At 47.7% G+C, this 24,792-nt stretch overlaps 1 protein-coding gene across 1 annotated transcript in view; it reads right to left on the reverse strand.

The window, feature by feature from the left end:
• Positions 1–24,792, reverse strand: part of LOC144139576 (uncharacterized) — a 153,299-nt gene that overhangs the window by 35,597 nt on the left and 92,910 nt on the right. Inside the window, exon 6 of the mRNA XM_077671886.1 lies at positions 2,470–2,656. Within this exon, the coding sequence (XP_077528012.1) occupies positions 2,470–2,656 (187 nt within the window). The remainder of the gene's footprint in view (positions 1–2,469; positions 2,657–24,792) is intronic.

A 24,792-nucleotide genomic window follows, 5' to 3' on the forward strand; every position in this document is an offset into this window, starting at 1 on the left:
CATTTTTGCTTTTTTGGTCAATCATGCCAGCTGCTTTTTTCATGCCAAAGCAGGAGTGTAGATAGCAGTAAATTAATGCACATTGAAATATTTGCTTTGTTTGTAATCAAAAAGCTTAATATGTATTCTATAATAGGATCTGGAAACCTTACATTGAAACATTTCTAGCAACGTTGGTTAAGAGTTGGTTAATTAAAGAATTAAATTGATAAAAGGTCTGATCTGGTTGCGTGACTGCACCCTTAGAACTCCCGAAAAAAGGGATCCAGATATAATTTCTATCAGGAAGGTACACAGTTGCAGCCTCCACGTGGATTTTCTTGGGCTATTTTGAATTGGCATTGTACTGTCCTTCTGACACCATGGGGGGAAAGATGTGCTGTGTCAATTCGCATAAAAACAGGCTTTAAAGAAATATTCTTGGCTAGTGTTATCTTTCAACATTCTTCTCAACCAACGCTTTAACTTTAAATAGGCTCAATGTTTGTCCTCATCAAAACGCAAAATTTTCCTAATGAAATTTTCGGCTGCCTAAACCAAATAGTGCCGGGCTGTAGTCTTTCTTTTTAATTCATTGTAAGATTTGTACCTGGTTGAAGTTCCTCCGGTGAGAAAATGCAGTCACTGCAGAAAAATGCAGAAAAACAGTCTGACAGCTGTTTGTGTGAATTACATTGTTCGCTGGAAATATCGGTACATATACACGAAGTCTGAACACGTTGTATCATATTTAAGCTTAAGCCCATCATCCCTGATGGCTTTAGGTCGTTTTTTCCACAGTAGGTGAAAAACATTATCTGGGCATTACGACTGTTTACGTCCTTTAATGGCAAAAATATCTAGCTACCTTGGACGGAACTATTTAGATACTTCAATACCACCACCCACCGCTGTGGCTCCGTGGTTAAGGCACTGTGCTTCTCAGATAAAGGACTCGGGTTTGATACCGGCCCCATGGCTGCTTTTCTGGTGGACGCGAAAAGTAAAAAGGTCCGGGTGCCGAGATTTCGGTGTACGTTAAAGATTCCCTGGTGATCAAAATGGTCCTGAGCCCTCCACAACTGTGCGCCTGGATGCTCTGTTGCTTTAATATGTTAAGAACCACAATGAATCAACTTTACTGATACATCCGGTTTCCGTCCCTTTCCTTACGGTTGCTTCTGTGTCTTCTGAGAGGAAAATCGTCAGTAGGCAGACCCGCGACAGCTTAAGCCTCAGCTTTGGAGAATCCGTCTTCTTTGTGGCTGCATTCTATTCTTCAACTCACATGAGTCATGGCGTTATGTCGCCCGCTACGACGTTAGCGCGGCTCGTACTAGGCCAACCCTTGCGCTGCAATTGGCAGCATTCTCGTGTATCCAGGTGACACTACACTCGTAATGTAATGAATGGTCCGGATCACGCGAAATGAACGGAATGTTCTTGGTGCGAACGAGAAGAAGACATTGTTTACAGACGTCACAGGACAGAGGTTTTGAAGCAACAAAGAAATGTTATACACAAAACGTTAGACGAAACACTCAGCTAAGGGCTGCAACACAGATGGCCCGCGCCACTGCCCACTGCTACAAGGTCCGCTACCGTCCCCGCACAAATGTCCCGAGAACAGAACCCGCTCATGGTCGGTCGTATAAGGATGCGGGTGCTGACGTCGCCCTCGCAGCGGTGCTTGCGTCGTCGTGGTTGACTCCACAGGTTGCGACACCGGAAGGAATCTCAGCCGGGTCAGTTGAAGGCTTGATCCCGCGTCATGCCCGGTCACGCACCGTTCGGTACGCCGGAGCCCGGTAGACGGTAGTCCGTGCTGTTGACGATTCCCAGGGCCTTGGCGGCGATGCCTGTCACCGTGGCGGAGACTGGCGACGGCCTTGACTCGCTGTGGCACGTAGACCGGACATCTTACGCGGGTTCTCACAGCGCCGTGCCCCGTTCCATCCACCTGGTCCCCTGGCTCGGTCACGCTCGCTCTCTGCCCGTGCCTCGTTCACACCTCCTCTTCCTCCTCCTCAGCCACGCCCGGTTGGTCTTGGAAGCTTCTTTTTGGCGTAGAATGTATGGCTATTCCCCTTCGCGGGTATATTTCATCACACGAAATACTCTGGCTACCGCCAAAACGCCAATTTACTGAATTTTCTCCGTAAAGCAGCTGATAAAGCTTCACATGCTTATTCTGAGCAGAAAATGTGTAACGAATAATACCGCCAGTAGAAATAGCGCTTTTTACGGTGCCATTGAAATCTATTTTGATTGCATAATTTGAAATCCTTTTAGCTTTGGTATTTCACAGTATCAAGAACAAGTGTTACTTCTCTCTAATTACATACACCCTCCTTAAACACCTTGAAAGTGACCGTTCTTCTCATAAAAAAATACCTCCGCCATCCCTGAAACACTTTTGTACTTGTCAAGCTCTAGATAGCGCATAAAAATAGTGGTAAACGCCAGCGTTAAAAGACAAAAATTGATTACCTTGGCGATACTTGGCGTAGAAACCTGTTTGTTCTCCATGGCTATCCGTTTTAAACACCATCCGCACTCTCGGTCCTTCGCACGTGATGCTGGTTGGGGTTCTCCTACCACAACTTTTTCCGTAATTCTTGACTGTGCCATTGTGCATGGTGCTGTATATCTGAAGGCTGTCTCCAGAGCAGTCATCCTGTGAAAATAAGGAGGACAAATAAAGGGGACATTTGGAAAAAAAATCCTCACACATTGTGTCCATGCAGTTTCATAAAGCCAAGCATTTCATGTCTCATTAATGGGGTAGGTCACGTCAAAAATGCACTGCAGGAAATGCAAACTTTTCGAACGAAGTTGATGATCGTGAGTGAAGTAAAAGAAACGCTCCTGTAGGTGAATCGAACTTAGTTTCCTCGTGGGTTAAAACCAACGTCTATGCAATTTGGCTATTGCGAAGAGGTCGAAGCAGTTTGAATTCAAAATTTGTGCATTCACGGGCAAATAAGACCGAGAAATTAACCCTTCTCTGTCTTACAACGACCATAGTTGAACGCGAAGGTGTTTTTCATGCGAAATGAAATTGCGAAGCGTCAGTGTTAAAGGCGCTGCGATGAAATCTCCAAACAGCGTGCGAGTCAAAGTCAATGCTCAAGGAGTCAAACTTACAACCGTCGCCGAGTGAAAGTCTAAGCTCAGACGATCGCCATGGAATCCCTTACAAGAATGCTTTGCATTCAGCCGTCGTCGTCGCTAGACGGAGAGGTGTTTGATTTCTTCCTTCTGGTCCCCAGCTATTTTATAAAGAGTTATCACCGCCGGACAGCTTTGTGCTGCCCCGCCAGCAGGAACCGATAACGCCTCCGCTTTTCACGGCAGCGTTCCTGAAGGGCGACTGAGGAGACTTAGAGGCCGGCATCCAAATTTTAAGGATCTACGAGTATATTTTGGTACAGAGCTGGCTCTCTCTTTTTTGCTGACGTTCAGCTTGAGTGCATGACTATTTTGAGCATGCGGCATTTATCAGGCCTCAATAAATGTTTGCCTGCACCATTCCTTCAGATATTCAGGCTTCGAGAGCAAAATTGGCATGTACAGCATTTGGGAAGCTGCGAGCTCGCGACGCCCGATTAGATTTTTTTAAAAGTTGCTCTGTCCGACTCCACCCCTGACAAAACCAGTAGGCTTTATGTACACACCGTGGGACTGGTTACATACCTAGATATTACCCCAGGGTGCCTAAAAAGGTCACAGAGAAAGGTGCTCCTCACAGAAAAGGAGGAAGCTTGGAAGCTTATTTTTTTTATTTTTTTTATTTATACATACTGCAGCCCCATGGGGCTATCGCAGGAGTGGGGAATGCAAAGCATACATTACCCGTACAACGTACCCTGAAATCGTTCACCAGAACCACACACAAAAAAAAGTAACAAGCACTCCAAATGCACACTATAATGAACACAGTGACAGCATGGACATATTGGTGCATATTAAGAAACAGCAGATAGAAATGCAGGCAAAGAAAGAGAGCGGGTGGAGTCAGCAAGTAAGTTTCATTGCTCTACAAAACGTGGAAAAAAGCTGTATTTGAAAGTGTTGGTGCGGGCGAAGTAGGGGGTCAGGTTTAACTTGGACTGGCTTCTAGTGGTGCGTGGTTCTGAAAAAGTTGAAAGTGAATCCTGTGAAAGGCGACGGGAGCCATTTATGATGCAGTGCAGAAATTTCAGAGCCTCAATGCGCCTGCGATCCGAGAGTGGTGTCAAATTCAAAGAAGACAGTGCTGAGGACGGAGAAAAATAACGGTCGTAGCGGTGGCAAATAAATCGTACAGCTTTCTTCTGAACCCCCTCAGTTTGATTAATTTCAGTTTTCTTGTAAGGGCTCCAAACTGGAGAGGCATATTCGAGAAGCGGTCGTATGAGGGTCTTATATAACGTCACTTGAGTGTCCTTAGGAATCTTTTTTAGTGCAAGGCGGAGGTAACCTAACTTTTTAATGCTTTTTTGCAGGTGTAATAAATGTGTAGTGACCAAGAGAGGTTCTGGGTGAATAGAATTCGTAGGTACTTGTATTCTGTGACCCTTTCCGGGGTTTTATCGTTGAGGATGTAATGAAAACGGGACAAGTGAGGACTGTTAGTGAAGGACAGTAGAACCGTCTTGCGGAAGTTAATTTTCATGTCCCAGCTATCGCACCACCTGCAAAACCTTGCGAAAGTCTCCTGCAAGTGGCAGTGGCCCGCAGGTGAAAATATCGTGTGGTACAAAACAGAATCATCAGCATAGAGGCGAATTTGGCGGTCAAAGTCAGATGGTAACTCATTAATAAATAGTAAGAAGAGTAATGGTCCCAAGACTGAATTCAGTGCTACTACCGAAGTCACTGTGACAGTGCTGGAATTTTCGGACTTATAGGACACATATTGACAACGATCTGAAAGAAAGCTGGCGATCAAGGTGGCAAGAAGCGGGTTTTGTAGATTAGCGTTAAGTTTAAACAACAATTTAGTATGGGGCACAGAATTGAAGGCTTTAGCAAAGTCAATGAAAAGCACATCGACCTGTCTTCCCGCATCGAGGGCAGCTGAAATATGGACAAAGTCACTCAACTGAGTCAGGGTACTAAACCCCTGCCGGAAACCATGTTGGGTTTTACTCAAAATGTTGTTTTCCTCGAGAAATTCCATTATGTGTTTGTATATTACGTACTCTAAGAGTTTGCAAGAATAGGCTGCCAAAGAAATTGGTCGTTAATTATTTAAGAGGTGTTAGTAAGAAGTCGAAATTTTGTTAGTAAGAAGACGAAACTTGGTGTGGTGTCCGCTGTGCTGAATGCTACCGGTGGCCTGCCCTCTTCATTTAGGTAGCGTAAATAAACGTTAAACGGCATCTTCTCCTTTTATCAATATGAGCACTTTAAGGCCTCAGGAATTATTGTTCAGTAATGTTAACTTGGCTCGTGTATAAAACAAAAGCCCCTCAAGTTTAACCTACGACGTAATCTCTTGGTGCTAAAGAAGTCCCTGGAATAAGCTGCTCGGTACCGTGCTGCCAGCCGTAGAAGGCAATATCCTCAACCCCGCCATCTAAGGGCACCCTCTACGTACAAAGTATACCTACCAGCCAGCTCGAGTTTGTACAACAAACCAGCAGTCCCCGCACGGGGCACCTTGAGTAATCTTGGTGACGGTGTTGGCGACACCGCGGACCCCGAGCCCCCATACTCTTGCTGTAATCTACCGTGGCTACGAGTTGTAAGGTGAAGGGCAGAAACCACAAACGGTGGCCGTCGGAGCCGAGGTCAAGCTCCGGCGGATGGGCTCCCTGTCAGTTTACCAGGCAGGGAGCTCCGGGACCGCTCAGGCTATCAGGGTAAGGTTTGAGAAGAAAGTACCCCCGTCCCCTGCTTTTTTCAATATCGCATGGCTTTTTCTTTATCCCTTCAATCCAATGATCGGCCCCCTAAAAGGGGCCGCACCGAAGTACTAGCTAAAGGTAAACCAGAACATTTCCACAAATTTCTTGTCATTCACTCTGCAGAAACAACTCCTGTTGCAAAGAAGTCTGTCATTCTGTTGGCAAAGTGCATTGAGTCTGTTGTTGGTTCAGACTATGATGCTAAGAAACTCGCCTCAGGTGATGTACTGGTCGAAGTAAAAAGGAAAAATCAGAGTGAGAACCTACTGAAACAGACGACGTTGGCCCACTTGACTGTCACTCTGACACCACACCGGACCCTCAACTCCTCGCAAGGAGTCATATCAGAGAAAGAACTAGAGTCTGAGACGGAAGCAGATCTTCTTGAGGCGCTCCAACCTCAACATGTAACTGCAGGGAAACGAATCGTAATTCGGAGAGCAAACCAAGAAATTCCGACAAAGCATCTAATCCTAACGTTTGATCGCACAACGCCTCCAGAAGAGGTCAAAGTGGATTTTCTTAGCTGCAACGTACGACCGTATGTCCCAAATCCGAGGCGCTGCTTTAAGTGCCAACGATACGGCCATGGAACCCAATCATGCAGACGGAAGTTGACATGTGCCAACTGTGCTGAGACAGGTCACTCCTCAGAAGCTTGTGAAAGCACCACTCAGAAGTGCCGAATTGCAGCGGACCGCACGCTGCTTATTCGCGTGCGTGTACACAATTCAAGGCCGAAAAGGAAATAATTCACATAAAAGTAAATGAAAACATAACCTATCCAGAAGCGCGCCAAAAGCACAAGCTGCTTTCGGCCACATCGTACGCAGACGCCGCCCGCCGGGGGTTGGGGCGGCGTTTGGTCAGCACGGCAACACAGTGCAGCCTTCTTGCTGACGTGTTGCTGTCCCAACCCCCAGCTGAGCAGCCACCTGCTGCCTCTACAACACCTGTAGAGGCTGCGGGGGCCCCGTCTCTTGCCGGACTGCCTTCGGTAGTCCAGAGTAGTCAGGAATCGCCCAGTGTGGCGACTCCAGCGAATGTGGCGAGTGCGATCGCCGCTGGGAGCTCTGCCGCTCTCACTGTGTCCTCTCCACAGGCCCTAGGGACACCTGAGGGCACGGAGGAGATGGACACGGTAGGGCCCACAGAAGCGCCCATCCTAGCCCCGCCGCCTGCCCCGCCGGCGCTTGCGGCTGGAACCAATGGCACCCGTAAGGGTGCCAAGTCCAGGGGGCCCGGTCCGCCGGACACCCCCCGAACATCTGATGAGGAAATGGACGTCGGACCGTTCCTGTCTGCATCGCTCCGCAAGGAACGGGCTGCGGCGTCCAAACCAACAGAAAAGCCAAAGAAACCCGCTCCAAGAATACAAGCCCCGATAGACAAAACATGAACCCACACACACATTCCAGTAGCTCTTAAAGGTACATAATGGGAACAGAAAATATCATCCAGTGGAACTGTAGAGGCCTCCTTAACAATCTTGATGATGTCTACGAAATATTGCATTCCAATCAGCCAAGTGTGATGTGTCTCCAAGAAACACATTTAAACTCCAAACACACAAATGTCTTGCATAGTTACATGGTATTTAGGAAGGACAGGGCTGGTGGTGGTACATCTTCAGGTGGTGTGGCCATCATTGCCCGAAAATCATTGGCATGCCACCCTATCCAATTACAGACTGTCCTTGAGGCTATTGCCATTAGAACCATAATTTTCAATAGGCTAATAACAGTGTGCTCCATCTACATCCCCCCTGATTTCCAGCTTTCAAGCTCCGATTTTGAGGGTCTTGTAGATCAGCTACCAGAACCTTTCATTCTTATAGGTGACCTCAATGCACACAACACTCTTTGGGGCTCTCACCGCACAGATGCCCGAGGTCGCCTAATCGAAAAATTTCTAATATCTTCAGGAGCATGCCTATTTAACAAAAACAAGCCTACATACCATAATATAGCACATAACACTTATTCACACCTCGACTTGGCCATTGGCTCTGCAGTACTCTTTCCATCACTTGAGTGGGATGTTGGCACTAACCCATATGGTAGTGATCACTTCCCTACCTCACTGACATACATAGATAGAGGCCCTAGCAGTTCCCCTTCCCACTGCAAGTTTATAGAAGCAAGAGCAAACTGGAACACATTCACAGAGACATTTCAACTACACTACACAGACATAACACACTTACCTGTAGAGAAGGCAACACAGCTCGTCACGGAGCACATTCTCGCCGCCGCCAAAAAGTCAATACCCCAGGCCTCTGGGGCCCCGCGCAACCCGAGAAGGCCCTGGTGGAATGACGACTGCAAGCGTGCGCGGGAGGCCCAGAACAAGGCGTGGGGCATCCTCCGTAGACACCCCACAAGTTGTAACCTTATTTCTTTCAAAAGAGCGAAGGCATTAGGTAAGCGTGTGCGCCGTGAAGCAAAAAGGGAGAGCTGGCGCGCCTTTCTCACATCCATAAATTCATACACGGACACCCACAAGGTATGGACCCGAATACGTAAACTAAAAGGACAACACACACATAGCCTGCCCCTGGTTAGCACGACAGAGGACACTCTGGAAGATCAGGCTAACACACTTGCACAACACTTCAAACACGTGTCTAGTTCTGCGCACTATACAAACACTTTTATGCAACACAAAACATCTGCCGAAAAGAAGCCTATACGCGACAAGAACAAGTCAAAGTCTGGATACAACTGTGAATTTACACTCCATGAGATGAAGATTGCTCTTGCCACTTGTAAACCTTCTGCTCCAGGTGCAGACAACATTACATACACTATGATTCAACACCTACACGCAGACACCCTTGAGACACTCCTGCACCTATACAACCAAATATGGCTGTCGGGGCACCTTCCAAGGCTTTGGAGGGAGGCCATCGTTGTGGCTTTTCTGAAGGAAGGGAAGGACCCTTCTTCTCCCGCAAGCTATAGACCTATTGCCCTGACAAGCTGCCTGTGCAAGCTCTTCGAGAAGATGATTAACCGGAGGCTCATGTACTTTCTTGAGTACAATGGTCTTCTCGAGAGCTGCCAGGCAGGCTTCCGGGCAGGGCGATCCACAAACGATCAATTAGTTGCACTGGAATCTTACATTAAGGATGCCTTTATACATAAACAGTACTGCATGACCGTATTTTTTGATATCGAGAAAGCTTATGATACGGCATGGCGTTATGGCATTCTTGCAGACCTAAAATCCTATGGTGTAACAGGTAACATGCTGAACACTCTTTCCAGTTACCTGTCTGAACGAACATTTCGTGTCAGAGTCGGTACGGCACTCTCAAACGTTCACGTGCAGGAGAATGGCGTGCCTCAAGGTGGCGTATTGAGCTGCACCTTGTTTATAGTTAAGATGAACTCTCTCCGAAAGGCACTGCCGCCAACCATATCCTGCTTGATGTATGTAGATGACGTTCAAATATCTTTCAAATCATGTAACATATCCATTTGTGAACGTCAGGTCCAACTTGGGGTAAACAAACTTTCCCGCTGGGCAGATGAAAATGGATTTAAACTTAATTCTTCTAAAAGTACCTGTGTTGTATTCTCAAAAAGGCGGGGCCTCCTGCCCGCTCCCGACATAAAACTCTTTGGTGACTCGATTCCAGTAAAAAGAGAACACAAGTTTTTGGGTGTGGTGTTTGACGAGAAACTCACGTTCATCTCTCACATCAGACAACTAAAACATAAATGCCTCAAAGCAATAAACATACTTAAGGTCCTTTCACACCACTCTTATGGCGCGGACAAGCAACTCCTCTTACTTGTCTTCACAAGCTTGGTGGGGTCCCGCTTGGACTATGGGAGCGTGGTTTATGGGGCGGCAACAAAAACAGCGCTGAAAATGCTAGACCCAGTGCTTCACTTGGGGCTTCGCCTCGCGTCGGGCGCTTTCCGTACAAGCCCCGTACAAAGCCTATACGTCGAGTGCGACAAATGGTCCCTAGATCATCAGCGAACATACATAGATCTTCTGTACGCTTTTAAAATTTCGTCAATAACCCACCATCCTCTCAAACCATTTATTTGTGATGCACCCATGTCCCAACTTCTTCTTAATCGTCCATCTATCTCTGCTCCGTTCTCACATAGGGTGAGACAGGAAGTGTCAGAATTATCGGTCACCTTTTCAGACACCTACAAATCAACCCTTTCCGACTTTTTACCACCATGGCAGCTGCGCCCCGTGTCGTGCGATTTGTCCTTTGTAGCGATTGATAAAAAACGAGTACCCACAGCTGCAATTCTTCAGCACTTCTTGTTCCTTCAAGATAAATACAAGTGTGCAGAATTCTTTAGTGACGGGTCAAAAACAGCCCGTATCGTGTCGTGTGCTGCGCACGGACCTGATTTTAGGGTATCTAACACTTTAAACTCGAAAAGCAGCATTTTTACGGCTGAAGCCTATGGGATATTTCTGGTTTTAAAGCAAATAGTTCATCATAAAATTCCCAAGTCCATCATCTTCACAGATTCCTTGAGTGTAGTACGTGCATTGTCATCTAAGCAGTACTGTAAAAACCATGTTATTCATCTAGTTTACAAAACCATTATGTCCGCTTATGCATTAAGTCTTGAAGTAACTGTATGCTGGGTGCCAGGTCACTCGGGGATCGCCGGAAACGAGACAGCAGATCAAATGGCCGCTGCTGCTGCGCTTGCAAACACGGTGGACATAACAACAATACCGTACACTGACCTTAAGTCACACATCAGACAACACCTTCGCAATACATGGCAAGCACACTGGAATGAACAGGCAGACACCAAGCTACACGTTATAAAGACACTCTTGGGAGCATACACCACTGACACACATAACAGGCACAATGAAGTTACCCTGGCTCGATTACGGATAGGCCACACGCATGCAACACACTCATACCTGCTCACAGGATCTCCAAGACCCTTGTGTAGCAGGTGTGGAGACGGCCTATCCGTCATCCATGTGCTACTTCAATGCAAAGCACTCCACACAACACGACAGAGACACTTCGCCGACCTCTACAGACAACACATTCCACTACACCCAGCATTGTTTTTAGCGGATGACCCCATGGTTCCTGTACAACGCACGTTTAAGTTTCTTAGAGACATCAAGTTTTTACACCTGGTTTCCTATCACGCATAGTTGCTTTTAAACCCGATCTCATGCCACGCACCATCACAACCTGGCCTTTTACACCAGCCATCCTCATTGTCTTTTACTGAATTCACTTTGGTTTTTGTTGAACGGTTTTAGCGTTTACGGTTACATCCTTCATACCTAACCACCGTTTTGGCGCTCTTTGCCCTCGTTGGCCTTGCGCCATAAAACACCAACCATCATCATCAACAAACCAGCAGTTAGGGAATGTTGGACACTTAAGCTTCCGACATCGATGACCACTCAGGTGATGTTTTGTGGGTTTGGGCAAATCTGAGAAGTGTCATCAGCGAGAAGCTTTTTTGACGATACTGCCGACCGCGCAAAATTCTACGACGCTTTCAGCAACATTCTGACAAAATTTGCCCGGGTACAAACAATAGCTTTTGTATAAGCGTGTTTGAACAAAACACAAAAAAGCACGAAGCGTGAATTATATTTTACAAGGCACAGAGTTCGTGCGCTGCACGTGTCCTCTGTGCCTTCTAAATCATCGTTCACGTTTTGCGTTCGTATGTCTCCTGTAATTAACGACACAGTCCCCAAATAATGTCATTTTTTAACACAACGTCTATAACAGATTCGAAAACCTATAGAGAAAAGTTAGTAATTCACATTCATAGAATGATGGTGGCAGCGACAGCGTCTGCTGGTCAATAACTCCTGTATTCCAACATTGCAGGCGAAGCGTGTTCCTGCAATCTGCGGAAGCGGTGGCCACTGTTTTTACGCAAGATTGCCCCTAAAACTGCGCTGCATTCTGCGCCTGGAATGAATCACCATGGCGCCTTTAAAGGACGGGAGCCATCCAGCAAATGTCACATTCGTACAGCGGGGGTGGTCGCAAAACTCGGGCTTTCCACATTGCAAGATAGTGTCATATTTACAGCGCTACGCACTTGTAGTGCCCACTGTTTGAGATCACTGCTGTTTGCGTTTTTTTCTTAGGAATATGTTGTCTGACTAGAAGTGTTTCCTACGCCCACGGCTCTGTAATTCGTGTACCCTTTTTAGAAACCTCTTAGTCCAACACGTGCCTTGCTTGCAACGAACCGCTTCCAGATAATGTGATATATTTTTCATGCTGCGAATGCAGTTTTGGCTATAACACTGGTACAGGTTCAGGCATAAACAGATCAGACTTTAAATCAAGTGATGACGAGGCCAGAAAAACTTGTGTGTGCCGAACATGCGGTGTCATGGCAGCTCGCAGGCTCAGTACCATAAAGCGAAAGCCAAGGAAGGAGCGGACTTTAAAAAATTCTGCGGAAAATAAGGACAAGCTGGTACAATTCACCGAAATGTAAAGCATGGTGGAGTCTTTATTGGTAGTGCTACAGCCAGTTGACAAGGCAGAAAACTCGGTTGAGCATTTGTCAGACCAGTATGACTAGGTTCTTGTTGACCTCAAACAGCTGTCATCTGGTATTACTGGCTTAAAAGCAAGGAGTGAATGAATCGAATCGCGCAACGCTAGTCAAAGAGGTTCATGAGTTGAGGCTACAGTTGAATACACTTCAGGAGCACAGCCGACAGCAGAATATAGAAAATCATGAACTACGTTGAACTTAAAACTAGAATCTACAAGAAAAAATTAGTGCCCTTCCAATCTGTGAAGAAGGATGACCTTGAAAGTTGGACGCAGACCACGGAGTGCATGAAACAAAATACGTTTATCATAATTAGGGATGGAGCATATTTCCTAGCCAATTAGACGAATGAACCTCTGACGGATCCAAGCTTTTTGTCCTTCAAGATAAACATCGAACTGCCTGTGTCGCATCCGCGTGGTAGGCATCTTACTGTTTGTGTAATTGCTGGTTTCCACAGTTGCCGCCACTGGTAATAACTTTAAAGAATGACGTCATTTCACGTCTCAGCCAACCCAACTGCGTGACATGGAATTTTTTACGGCCATAGATCACGATACGGGTGTTGCGTCGGTAGTCTGAATATAGGACTCTGGACAGGTCCCATTGGGCCGTTTAACCTCCGCATTTAAATTTCACACCAGCCCAACATACATGCCATCCTACAGTACGGGCATGAAACCTATAGCTGCGCTTGCACGCCTATTCTTTTCCCTCCCACTATTCTCCACTACTAACCTGCGCGCGCTTAAACCAGCAACCGGTCATGTGCGCGTGCTAAGAAATGACAGACGCCGCAAAAAATATCCCGTGAAAGCCATCTCAAGAAGTGAAATTGGCTCACGCCGCCGCTCCAAGCGGGAAATTTGCTATTCATGCGGGAGGGATCGCCGCTTCTCCACGAGCTGAATTTGAGGCGGTAACGGCGGTTCCAGCAGCTTTCCGTTGTTTTTGGATTCATTCGCGCTTGTGTTCGGGCAACGCTACTATTCTTGCTCATCTTCTTCCAAACGTACGGCATGCATCCGTCCCAGAACGATTTAAAACCTCAAAGCCCTTGAGCTTTATTCTTGCGCACAAACATGCGGCTGTCCGTTTACCTTACCCCTTGTATGCATCTTACTGTGTGTGTAATGTGTCGGTTTAACACACCAACTTACACACAAAGCATTAGATTAAGGAGGACTGCCGACTTACCGCATTGAGGCATGTAATTTCGACATCTAAATCTAGCTGTGCACCTAGCTGTTCGTGCACGACAACCTTTGTCTACCCGCATACCATGCACGCATAAACCGGTAACCAGTGATGGCGCATACTTAGGCGTGAATGACAATGGCGAAAATGTCGCTCGGTAGGCCTTCCGAGCTGAAAAAGAAATATGGGCTCAAGCCGGCATTCCAACAGGGGAAGTTTTTCTTCTAAAGGGATGGATTCGCAGCTACTTGTCGAAATGAATTAGAATGGAAACGGCGGCTGCGTGTTTCGGTCGTTTTAGGGGACAGCTGCGTTTGGCAGCCGTTACCTTGGCTTCGCGGGAACGGCGTATGTTTATGTCCGCATATCCGCGTGAGCGAATGCAGCAGTGACGAAACAAAGAAAATGGAGAGGAGCGTCAAGCGAAGGGTGAAGTGGAGTATGACACGTGCGGCTATGACGACACCTCTCTCACTGCCATTCCCTCACACATGTTTCAGGTGCCGCCACCAAGTAGCGCCCTCACCTGGCACTTTCCCCAGACGCTGTTCTCCGCTAATTCTCCACTAATCCAAAACCACGAGACGTTTGCGCTGGAGGTTCAAACAAGATATGCAACAACATTATCCCTGCTGTCTTTAAAGGGGCTAACCCAAATCACATGATATTTGCGCGGGACGTTCAAACTCTATTTGCAACATTCTGGCCGGTGGCGGCGGCGCACTGCGAGGTAGCAGCAGAGTAGCTCACGCTGCCGTGCGTTGTCTGATCACGCGAACGCTTCCTGAGACGGAGCATAAATGCGCCGTGACCAAGAAGACTGCCGATCGCTATGCACACAAATTTCATATTAGGGAGCGTAGTAATCGTCAGTGCCTTTTTTACGCCCATCCGTGCTCCCGTTTTTTTTTTTCGCAGTCATCGGATAACCGCAACCACCGTTAGCTGCCGAATGCGCAACTTGCCGGAGGGGCATCGATGGGAGGCGAGGAGGAAAATGGCTGTGAAATAGGCGTCAGCGGTGGTGAGGAGGAGCCCGGGAGCGGAGCCGAGTAAATCGGTGACACAGGAATGAAAAAGCGGGGGGGGGGGGACGACGAGGGTGGTTAAACATCTACTGCGTTGCAGCAAAAATGAACAGAATTAGAACTGACATGGATCTCACTGAACTGACCCCGGCTGACGTCGAAGGCCTACAGAGGCGGCCTCCAAAACCGGATACTGAGCGGTGTGCTGGTTCGTTTTGTCTCATTTCGAGCAGGGAATGAATAAATGTCAAAGGAGGCAGAACTAAGGGCAACAAGCACACCAGTACGCTTCCTCGACATCCTTACGCCACAGTATCACAGTATAAAGCTCTTCTGTTGATGATGTATATAGAGGCCCAAGAAAAGCGCTATCAATTTGCATGGCATACGGACGGGAAGTTGTTCGCGCAAAGGCAACCCGCGCACGCGTAGTTCTAATTGAATGTGAGACGGATTTGGACAATATTCCCTTAGTCCTAGGTTTACTTTTAATGTTTTGCTTAAATGTTACACACCCGTGAACAAGCGTATCTTGACTGTACGTCATGTATCGCTACTGTACATGTGAATTTATTGCCAGCATAACTACTACACGTTAAAGTGAGGCGTTTAATGAACGAAGTGTTTTGTTTCGAAAGTCTTTAGATTGGCTAACTCAGTTGATCTCCTGGCTTTCACGGAGACCTGGTTTTTAAGGGGTACTGACCCAAAATTCGGAAGTCGAGATAACTTCGGAGATAGATTGATGTGAACATACATACATCATCTGCAAAATATCGGCGGCAAATGCAGCCTAGAACACATTTAAAATCAATTTTAAAGTGTGCGAAACGCAACCGAGAACCCAGCGGATGACCAAGCGCAATCGACATTCCCTGGATGTACAGTAAATAAACAACACCAAGCACGACACTGGTTTGTGTTGGGCGCTTGCGCACTGCCGGCGTTTCGCGCCGGCTCGCCGGTCCGATCGGAGGTCACAACTTTTGCTCTCGAGCAACGAATGATACGATCGTTGGCGACGGAGGCGCCGGGATTTCTTTGGGTCAACGGGCAGCTGGCCGCAACCTAAGTTCTACAGTGCTTTTTATTACACTGGACGCGAAAACGCTCCGTGGGCACGAAAAGCGCACTGAGCGAGCCGCATGGTCGCTCCGCAGGAGGCGGCCATGGCCGCGTAGTGGCGCACGCTAGCACAGGTAGCACGGGCGCTAGCTTGTTACCGCTGCACGAAATGGGAAGTCCCGAACAAGGCATCATATTCGAGAAAGGAGTTCATGATGCGATGGCGAATTGCATTAAAAATCGTCATCTGCACCACTTACGAGAATAGCAATCGAAGATTCATCGCAGTGTCAAGCCTAACACAACTGGAGTCAGACATATAGGCAGACTGGCCGGCTGCTCCCAGCGCGCGTCTCCCCACCCACTGCCTCTAGCCCCGTTAGTCGTCCTCTAGCCACTGCAGCGATTTGCACTCGCGGCGCCTGCATCACGCCCACAACCACATTTTAATTAGGCGACTGACAAGATCAGTACATAGGGGCATTAGCTAAAACTGCCGCCGACGCGGAATCGACAGTGCTACGGCAAGTATGCTTTGTGATATCCGCCCGACAGTCACGTGGGCAGCTTTGTTTATACCAAATCCAGCCTTTCGCGCCACCCGCTGAGACCGAAACTGCGACAGGCAACATTAAAACGTCTTTAATTAAACAACCGTCGCGCGTTGAAGCAAATGAGATTTCTACACGTCATAAATAGGTCATTAGCTACTTATCACATCAACAAAGACAAGATGCAAAATATGTGCGTAAGTGCCCCGTAAATGAACATGATGCTGTTAAACTTTAAGTATATAAGTGGAAAGGGCTGTACAGAATGAATCGTAAAGGTGGTTGATTTTTATGTCATGTTAAGGCTGGTATTTCTTACGATTGGTTGTCTGAATTCTGTCTTAGCGTGCAGTTTGGTTCCAACACTAATAAATGTGCCGGAGAACTGATCGCTTCAATATATAGCCTTGGGTCTTGCGACGTTAAGGAATTTGTTGATTGTGTTAGCACATTCTCTAGTACGCGTCCTTATGAATCTACCAATTGTCCTGATCGGCGACTTCAATATAGATGTTGTAACGCCTAATACACAGTGTCAACTTTTGGATTAGGTTGAATCGTTGTCGGGTTCAAATGATATTGCTCATCTCCAAAAATTACTCTACAAAGTGCCACCAAATTGACTTATGTGTTAAAAGCATCGAGAAACGTACGCGTTTTTCAGGAATCAGTACCTTTGATTTAGGAGATCATCTACCAATATTTTGTTTTTTTCCTCGATCTAGGAAGGTAACCAGAAATGGTAAAGATACTGTAGCTGCTTGCGGAATTTATAGCGAGGATCCTATTCGGGCTTTTCGTGTTTTATTAGAAAGTGTAACCGGGATGACGTTTGTAGCGAAGCTAACCTGAATCATTCGTACCATATATTTTTGTGTAAAATGAAGCAGTGATATAACATTGCCTTTACATAGAGACTTGAAATAAGGTACAAAGAAACGACAAATCCGTCGGTTACTGGAGAGCTACACTAAAAATCAAAGCTCGCTATGGGTTTTATCGCAAGTTTACTCAGGTTGCAGTCTTCGCTTTATTACGCCAGTACAATAAACTGAGAAATAAATAAACTCGCAACTTAAGAAAGCAATAATAAATTGGTGTGCCAACACGTTTGCTGCCATATCGAAAAAAAAGAATTGCGGCTCAATACATTCTCCTATAGGAGAGTGTAATGATAAAATCCTCAGTTCACTCATTTTTCAAGGTACTTAATACGGTGTTTAGACTGAATACAGCGATGCGTCAAAAACTGATAATGTAAATTCACAATTTGCTACTTGTGCTGCATCCGCGCCATTCCATAAACCATAAAAAGAACGAGAAAAATGCGTTTTTAAAGCCAGTCGTTTTCACCTTTCCTGCCCCGTGCAGTGAACATGAAATATTATCGTTTCTCAAATATTTGAACTAAAATTGTGGGTCCAGAGGTGACAGAAAAGCTGTATCAATTATAGCTGTCGCTGATCTTTCAAGTGTTCTTTCACAGCTTATCTGTTATATTGCATTTACTACAGAAAATGTTCCAAACAAACTCAAACTTTCAAGAGCTAGTTTTACATAGGGGTGGTTCTCTTGCTAACATAAGTAATTTCACACAAATATCTGTACTTTCTCTATTTTTAAAGTTCTGAAATACTCCCTAAAAGAAGACCTAATAGGATTATAAACCAGCAACAATTACTTCTAAAGAGCAAGTTTGATTTAGAGAAAAAAAGGTCGCCTGAAATGGGACAATTGTGATTAAGAGACAAGATATGCTCAATAATTGACTCAAGGCAGTACATGCTATGCATTTTTCATGATTTTAGGGAGACATTCGATTCGATTAAACACAATATATTGTTTAGCAAGCTTCCCTACTTTCGAATACAGGGTTTGACAGTACTCTTGACACCTTGCTACCTGACTGATAGACTACAATATTGTTTGCAGGACGACCACAAGCCCCGGTTACAACAGGTAACATACAGTGCAGCAGATGGTTCAGTCTTCAATCGTTGTTTTTATTCTGTCTATAAAAGATCTTGGTTTTATACACGGAAGACCGGAGACAGTCCTATATTCTGGTGATACCAGCATATTTTTCTTTCAGGTAATAATTGCGGTACTCATGAAGAGTCGAGCTAGTAAATGGCTGTTACAATTATTATGGCTGAATTTATATGAGCTCCAGTTAAACGTAGGCAAAACCAGATATGTGGTTTTCGAGAGCAGAAGCAAACCACACAATTGTTTGAACATTAAATTCGAGAATAGTGCCATTGAGCAAGTGTGTACGGTTATGTTCCCGCCATTTTCTTTAACGAAAGCGTAAGCTGCACTAGAGCAACAAATGAAATTTAGAAAGATTAGTGGTTTTACAAATAGATGGTGTACGCTCCATTGCGAACCTCCAGCAAATGGGTCACACGGCAACGTTTTTTTACAAACAAAACCTGCATATAGTTGGTCAGCTGCTTTAGCTTAAACTTGTCATGGAGATACAAAAGATGGTTTTTTTTTTCAGTGAAGCCACAAAGTTTGAATCACTAATTCTGTAAACAATCAGTATGCTTATACTTACAGCGGATGCATCACAGCAGCACTTAAACCAAACTACGAACACACTAGCCTACTTGATACTTGATGTTCCAAACTCATTGCCTGGTTTATTTGATTTGATCGAAAGTTGCTGTTCTATTTACAGATGCAGAAATAACAGTAAAAGGCACGTGTTATAATTGCCCAATTATAAAATTAGAACCCGCAGCATCTTTCCCGTTACGAAAACCTGGTTCACTGAATCGGCTGTTGTAAATTTGTTTTCCTGTGTATAATAAATACGCGCGTGTATGTCGGTAAACTTAAATGTTTTGATTATATAGAAGATATTAGTTGAATTGTTATAATAATCTCGAAAACATTGTTTCACACATCTGGTATCTGTCATTGCTTTTATTGTCACGTTATTTATTGTATAATACATTGCTAGATCATTTTGTAATCTTCAATTAATCTGCTTCTCTTTTCCTTGGGAGCAAACTGGGGCTTTCACTGCTTACTGTACCTGTGCAATGTTTTTTGGGTGTCACGGCACTAGCCAGGCTGCTTGTTGCCTTTAGCCATCTTATCGTGGACAACGTAGGTTTGAACAAAATTTAGAATAAAAAAATTTAAAAATATATATCGGGGAGCGAACGCTATTTTTAAAAATCTGAAGATATAAAAGCCGAAACAGATACTCGAGTTTTAGAATTCAAGCATCTGAACTCAGCAATTCTTCATATAGTGCATGCAACAGAGGGTTTAAAGGAGAGGATAAGACCATCAAGCAAACTAGGTTTGTTTGAAATTGATTTACTGTAGGGTTTAACGCGCCGACGCTACCCAGCCGATAAGGCGCGCCGTAGTGGGGGGCTGCGCATTCGTTTGGATCACTTGGAATTCTTTACCGGGGCAGAAATCTCGGACACACGAGCGTTCCTGCTTTTCGCCTCTATCAGAAACGCGGCCGTCGCGGCCGGGAATCGAACCCGCGTCCTTGCGTTCTGCAGCACAACACCGGAGCTAGGGAGCGACTGCTGCGGGCAGGCTCATTTCCGAACGCAGTCGAGTCTCCTCCTGGAGGAAGACGAAGATCTCGATGCCAGCAATCGCGTTTCCTTCCCGCTCCCGCTTCAAACTGCTGAACGCCCCGTTTCTTCACAACAGAGCCCTGCCGAACTCATCACCGAGGCAAGTGACTGAGCTCTGCACTTCGGGATTTGGAAATCCCGGCCCAGTCGCCCGTAGGTTTCAAAAAACCGATAACTGCAGCCCCCCTCGAGAAAAGCTCCGGCCTAAGCCTAACTTCCAGCCATAGCACAGCGGAGCGCTTGTTGCCGCCCGCTCTCCGCCTCCATGGACTCTACCATCCCCATGTATTCTACCAACCAGAACGTCGCTTCGAACGACATGGAGGCTGGCACCAACCTCCATCCTTGGATGTTCGATACTACGGCTCCTCGACAAGCTACGTCCGCCACCGTGGCTGTGAATTTTGTGGATACCACCAATATATCTGCTGTAGTGCGAAAGACGAGCGAGTGGCGCGCAGCCACCATGCGAGCACTACCGAGCAACTGATAAGGTACGCGGCCACAACAACCGTCAGCATTGTCATTGGGATTGGCGTACGCCACTCAAGGAGATTGACCACTTGAATTGTGCAGATGACGACGAGGCAGCACGGTGAGCCACCGCAGCGGCATTGTCATCGTCGTAAAGCTCGTGAAGTGCTCGAGATATACTGCCGGCTGGAACACTTATCCGCTTGCCACTTCTAAGTGCCTCTCCTACTCCCGCTTTCAAGGCAATAAACCCGCATTACGTTTTGGTGGAGTGTGCGGATTACATCCTCGCCCTGCTCGGTAGCTTCACCCCGTGTACCCGCCAGCCTGGAGCTCCGGAGTCGCACCCTGCTTTCTACCGTTGGGTCCACCATGACTAGTGACGCCCGAAACACGACATCGCCTTCGCCATCGGCTGTCATCTGCTCCGGGGTGATCTGTGAGCGTGAGCCGGCGATGTTCACTGGCGCAGACGACAAGGACGTCAAAGATTGGCTTTCGGTTTATGAGAGGGTAAGCGCACACAATAAGTGGGACGATGCCATGAAGCTAAATAACGTTGGTTTCTCTTTTAGGAGACGTGCCTAAAAATGGTATCTTAACCACCCAGAGGATCTCGCAACGTAGACCGCATTCAAAACGAACTTTTCGGCAGTATTTGACCGGCCTGCGGTTCGCAAGCTTCGCGCGGAGCAGTGTTTGAGAGAGCGAGCTCAACAGGCCGGCGAGAACTTTACCAGCTACATCGAGGGTGTGGTCGACCTTTGCATGCACGTGGATCCTTCCATGCCTGAGCAGGACACCATCAAACACATACTCAAGGGAATAGATGAGGACGCGTTCCAGATGCTTCTGTTGAAAAACCCTCAGAGCGTCCGAGACGTCATCAGCTTGTTGTTGCAGAGTTATGACGAGTTGCGCAGGCAGCGTAGCCTCACTCGTCGCCGCCCTGTGGAGCATGAGGAGCCGCTCTGTGGGCTGGCACTCGACGAATACCCGTCGCTACTGAACCGCATCAAGGAGCTTGTTCGTGGAGAGGTGGCGCGGCGGATCTCTCTCCTGCCTTGTGCATCCCTGCCATCGTCGCCGGTACCAGATCCTTGCTTGTCGTCGCCACTCCGTCGAATTATCAGGGAAGAAGTCGCTGAAGTCTTACCGACAACGCCAGCTGCCCCCAGACGTTGCCTGTAGCGGCGCCTCTATAAGCTGAAGTGGCGGCACGGCAGGCTCCGCCCACCGCTTACGTGCCTTTACGCCGCCCGCAGCCGCCGCCTTACCTTCCTCCAGCTTCCTCGGCACCGCTTAAGAGCAACCCATGGCGCCCGCCCGATAACCGGCCGATTTCTTATTTCTGTGGAGTTCCTGGTCACGTAGTGCGCTAGTGCCGGCGTCGATTTACGCCGTCCGGGGACGCTTACTGAAGACCAGTCTCTGCTGCTAGCGTGTATACTCCTCCACGTTCATCCAGCAATGCCGCTGCTGAGCCGCCATATCTCTCGCCTCGTCGCGAAGCACCCGATACCCGTCGGTCGTCCTCCCCTCGTCGCCGTTCCATTGCACCGCTGCGCCGTCGTTCGAATGCCCAGGAGGAAAACTGATCGCCGCAGTTCCGGAGGCAAGAACTGCGGCGCCCTCGAAATACCAAAGCCCTGGCCTGTCTGTTACGAACGTGATTGAAGTAGTTTTCGATGGAATCACCACATACGCCCTTGTAGACACGGGAGCAGCCATCTCTGTTATAGCCGACAAACTTTGCCGCAAATTACGAAAAGTGACGACCTCAATATCCGGTTTCCGTCTCCGCACAGCTACGGTGCATCACGTCGAGCCTTCAGCCGTTTGCACAAGTCGTGTCTTTTTGCAAAACGCGATGTATGTAATCGAATTCGTCGTTCTTTCCTCGTGCTCCCACGACATTATCTTGGGGTGGGACTTCCTGTCGCGTCACCACGCTGTTATTGACTGTGCCCCTGCCGAGATCTTCCTATTTCCGCTGTGTGGTACTGCAGTGCACAATGTAACCACTACATTCAAGCTGTGCGCCACAGAAGACTCCACAATCCCTCCAGCCTCTGCAGTTATCGTGCCGGTAATCTGTGATATGGTGTTAGACGCAACTGTTGTGTTTACCCCCTCTAATCTGTTTATGCGTCGCCAGGGCGCCCCTCTCCCCTACGCCATTCTTGAAATCGAAAATGCCGCTAGCATGATCTCCATCTGCAATACCGCCTCTTCACCCTTAACCGTGCATCGTGGCGAGTCCCTTGGACGCGTCGAAACTATTGACGCTCGCCTCATAAACGATTTCCCGGATGCATCCCACGTTCTGTCGCTCAGCTCGCTAAGCCCGCCTCTTCCCCGTGCATCTGATTCGGCCGCCTTCGTTCACTCCGTAGACGACAACCTCGACCCTGTCCAGCACAACCACCGGCTTACCCTTCTTCACCGTTTCCGATCTACCTTCCACTGCAAGCACACTTCCTTTGGCCGCACGCAGACCGTCACACATCGCATTGACACCGGCTCTAATCCACCTTTGAGGCTGCGACCATACCGCGTTTCAGCCAAAGAGCGACCCGTGATCGAAACGCACGTTGATGAAGTGCTTCAGCGTGGTGTCATTAGACCTTCTAACAGCCCGTGGGCTTCACCGGTCGTTCTTGTTGGCAAGAAAGATGGGTCTGTTCGTTTTTGTGTCGATTATCGACGACTGAACAAGATCACACGGAAAGACGTTTACCCGTTGCCACGCATCGACGACTCATAATATTATCTGCAAGGCGCCGAGTTCTTCTCTTCCTTAGACCTCCGCTCGGGTTACTGGCAGGTGCCGATGGCAGATGACGACCGCCCCAAGGCCACTTTTGTGACCCCCAACGAGTTATACGAATTGAACGTGATGCCGTTCGGGTTATGTATTGCGCCTGCCACTTTTGAGCGCATGATGGACGACATTCTGCGTGGCCTCAAGTGGAAAACTTGCTTATGCTACTTGGATGACATCGTGGTATTTGCGCCCGATTTTGACACCCACCTCAGTCTCCTGGAACAAGTTCTGCAGTGCCTTACCGACGCTGGGCTACAGCTGAATGTTAAAAATTGTCATTTTGCTGCCCGTAAACTGACAATTTTAGGTCATGTTGTTTCAAAGCACGGCATTCTTCTCGACCCTGCTAAACTTTGAGCTGTTGCCGCCTTCCCGAAACCGACTACCGTGAAAGCCCTGCGCAGTTTTGTCGGACTCTGCTCCTACTTCCTACGCTTCGTGCCCAACTTTGCGTGCGTCATTGCGCCTCGAACGAAGTTACTCAGCGAAAGTCATGACCTGTCTACCTGGTCACCTGCTTGTGATAAAGCCTTTGTAACCCTACGCCGCTTACTTACGTCACCTCCCATTTTGCGTCATTTTGATCTTTCCGCGCCCACCGAGATTCATACCGATGCCAGCGGCTTAGGTCTGGGAGCAGTGCTTGCCCAAAGGAAGGCGGGATTCGACGAGTACGTCGTCGCATACGCGAGCCGCACTCTTACAAAGGCGGAATGTAATTACTCTGTTACAGAGAAAGAGTGTTTGGCCATCGTGTGGGCTATTTCAAAGTTCCGGCCTTACCTCTACGGTGGAACGTTTGATGTAGTCACAGATCACCATGCCCTTTGTTGGCTATCGCCGCTGAAGGATCCCTCCGGTCCCATTGCACGCTGGTCCCCTTGCACGCTGGTGCTTTCGCCTTCAGGAATATGACATCCGAGTGATATATCGGTCTGGACGCAAGCACAGCGACGCAGATGCTTTATCTCGCTCACCTTTATCCACTGATTCGTCCGAAATTACGGCCATTGATTGCACACAGGCATCTGAACCACTTGAGGACATGGCAGGGCAGCAACGCAAGGACCCTTGGATATCTTCCATTTTTGACCTGATTTCGAACCCTACGGAACGTAGTCCCTCGGGGGAACTGCGACGTCAGGCCGTGCATTTTTCCATTCGTGACGGGCTTGTGTATCGCAGGAATTTCCTCCCCGAAGGCCGCAAGTGGTTGTTGGTGATCCCTCGCCACCTGCGCTCTACAATCTGTGCTAACGTCCACACGAATGCGCAATTCGCCCATGCAGGATTATTTAAGACGTACCAGCGGTTGCGGCTGCGCTACGTCTGGCGAGGAATGTATTCCTTTGTAACGAAGTTCATCAAATCATGCCGAGAATGCCAACGTCGCAAGTCTCCGCCGCAGTCACAAACCGCCCCGTTACAGCCTTTGCCCTGCCCCGCGCGCCCTTTCGACCGAGTCGGGATAGACTTATACGGCCCTCTGCCCCTGACTGCTGCCGGCAATCGGTGGGTTATCGTCGCCGTGGATCACATTACGCGATACGCTGAGACCACTGCCCTACCGGCTGCCACAGCGCGCGAAGTTGGTACCTTCATTTTGCACCAT

The sequence above is a fragment of the Haemaphysalis longicornis genome, unplaced genomic scaffold (genome assembly GCF_048455015.1).
Source record: "Haemaphysalis longicornis isolate Haplotype H1 unplaced genomic scaffold, Haemaphysalis longicornis Haplotype H1 scaffold_5, whole genome shotgun sequence".
NCBI classification, from domain to species: domain Eukaryota; kingdom Metazoa; phylum Arthropoda; class Arachnida; order Ixodida; family Ixodidae; genus Haemaphysalis; species Haemaphysalis longicornis.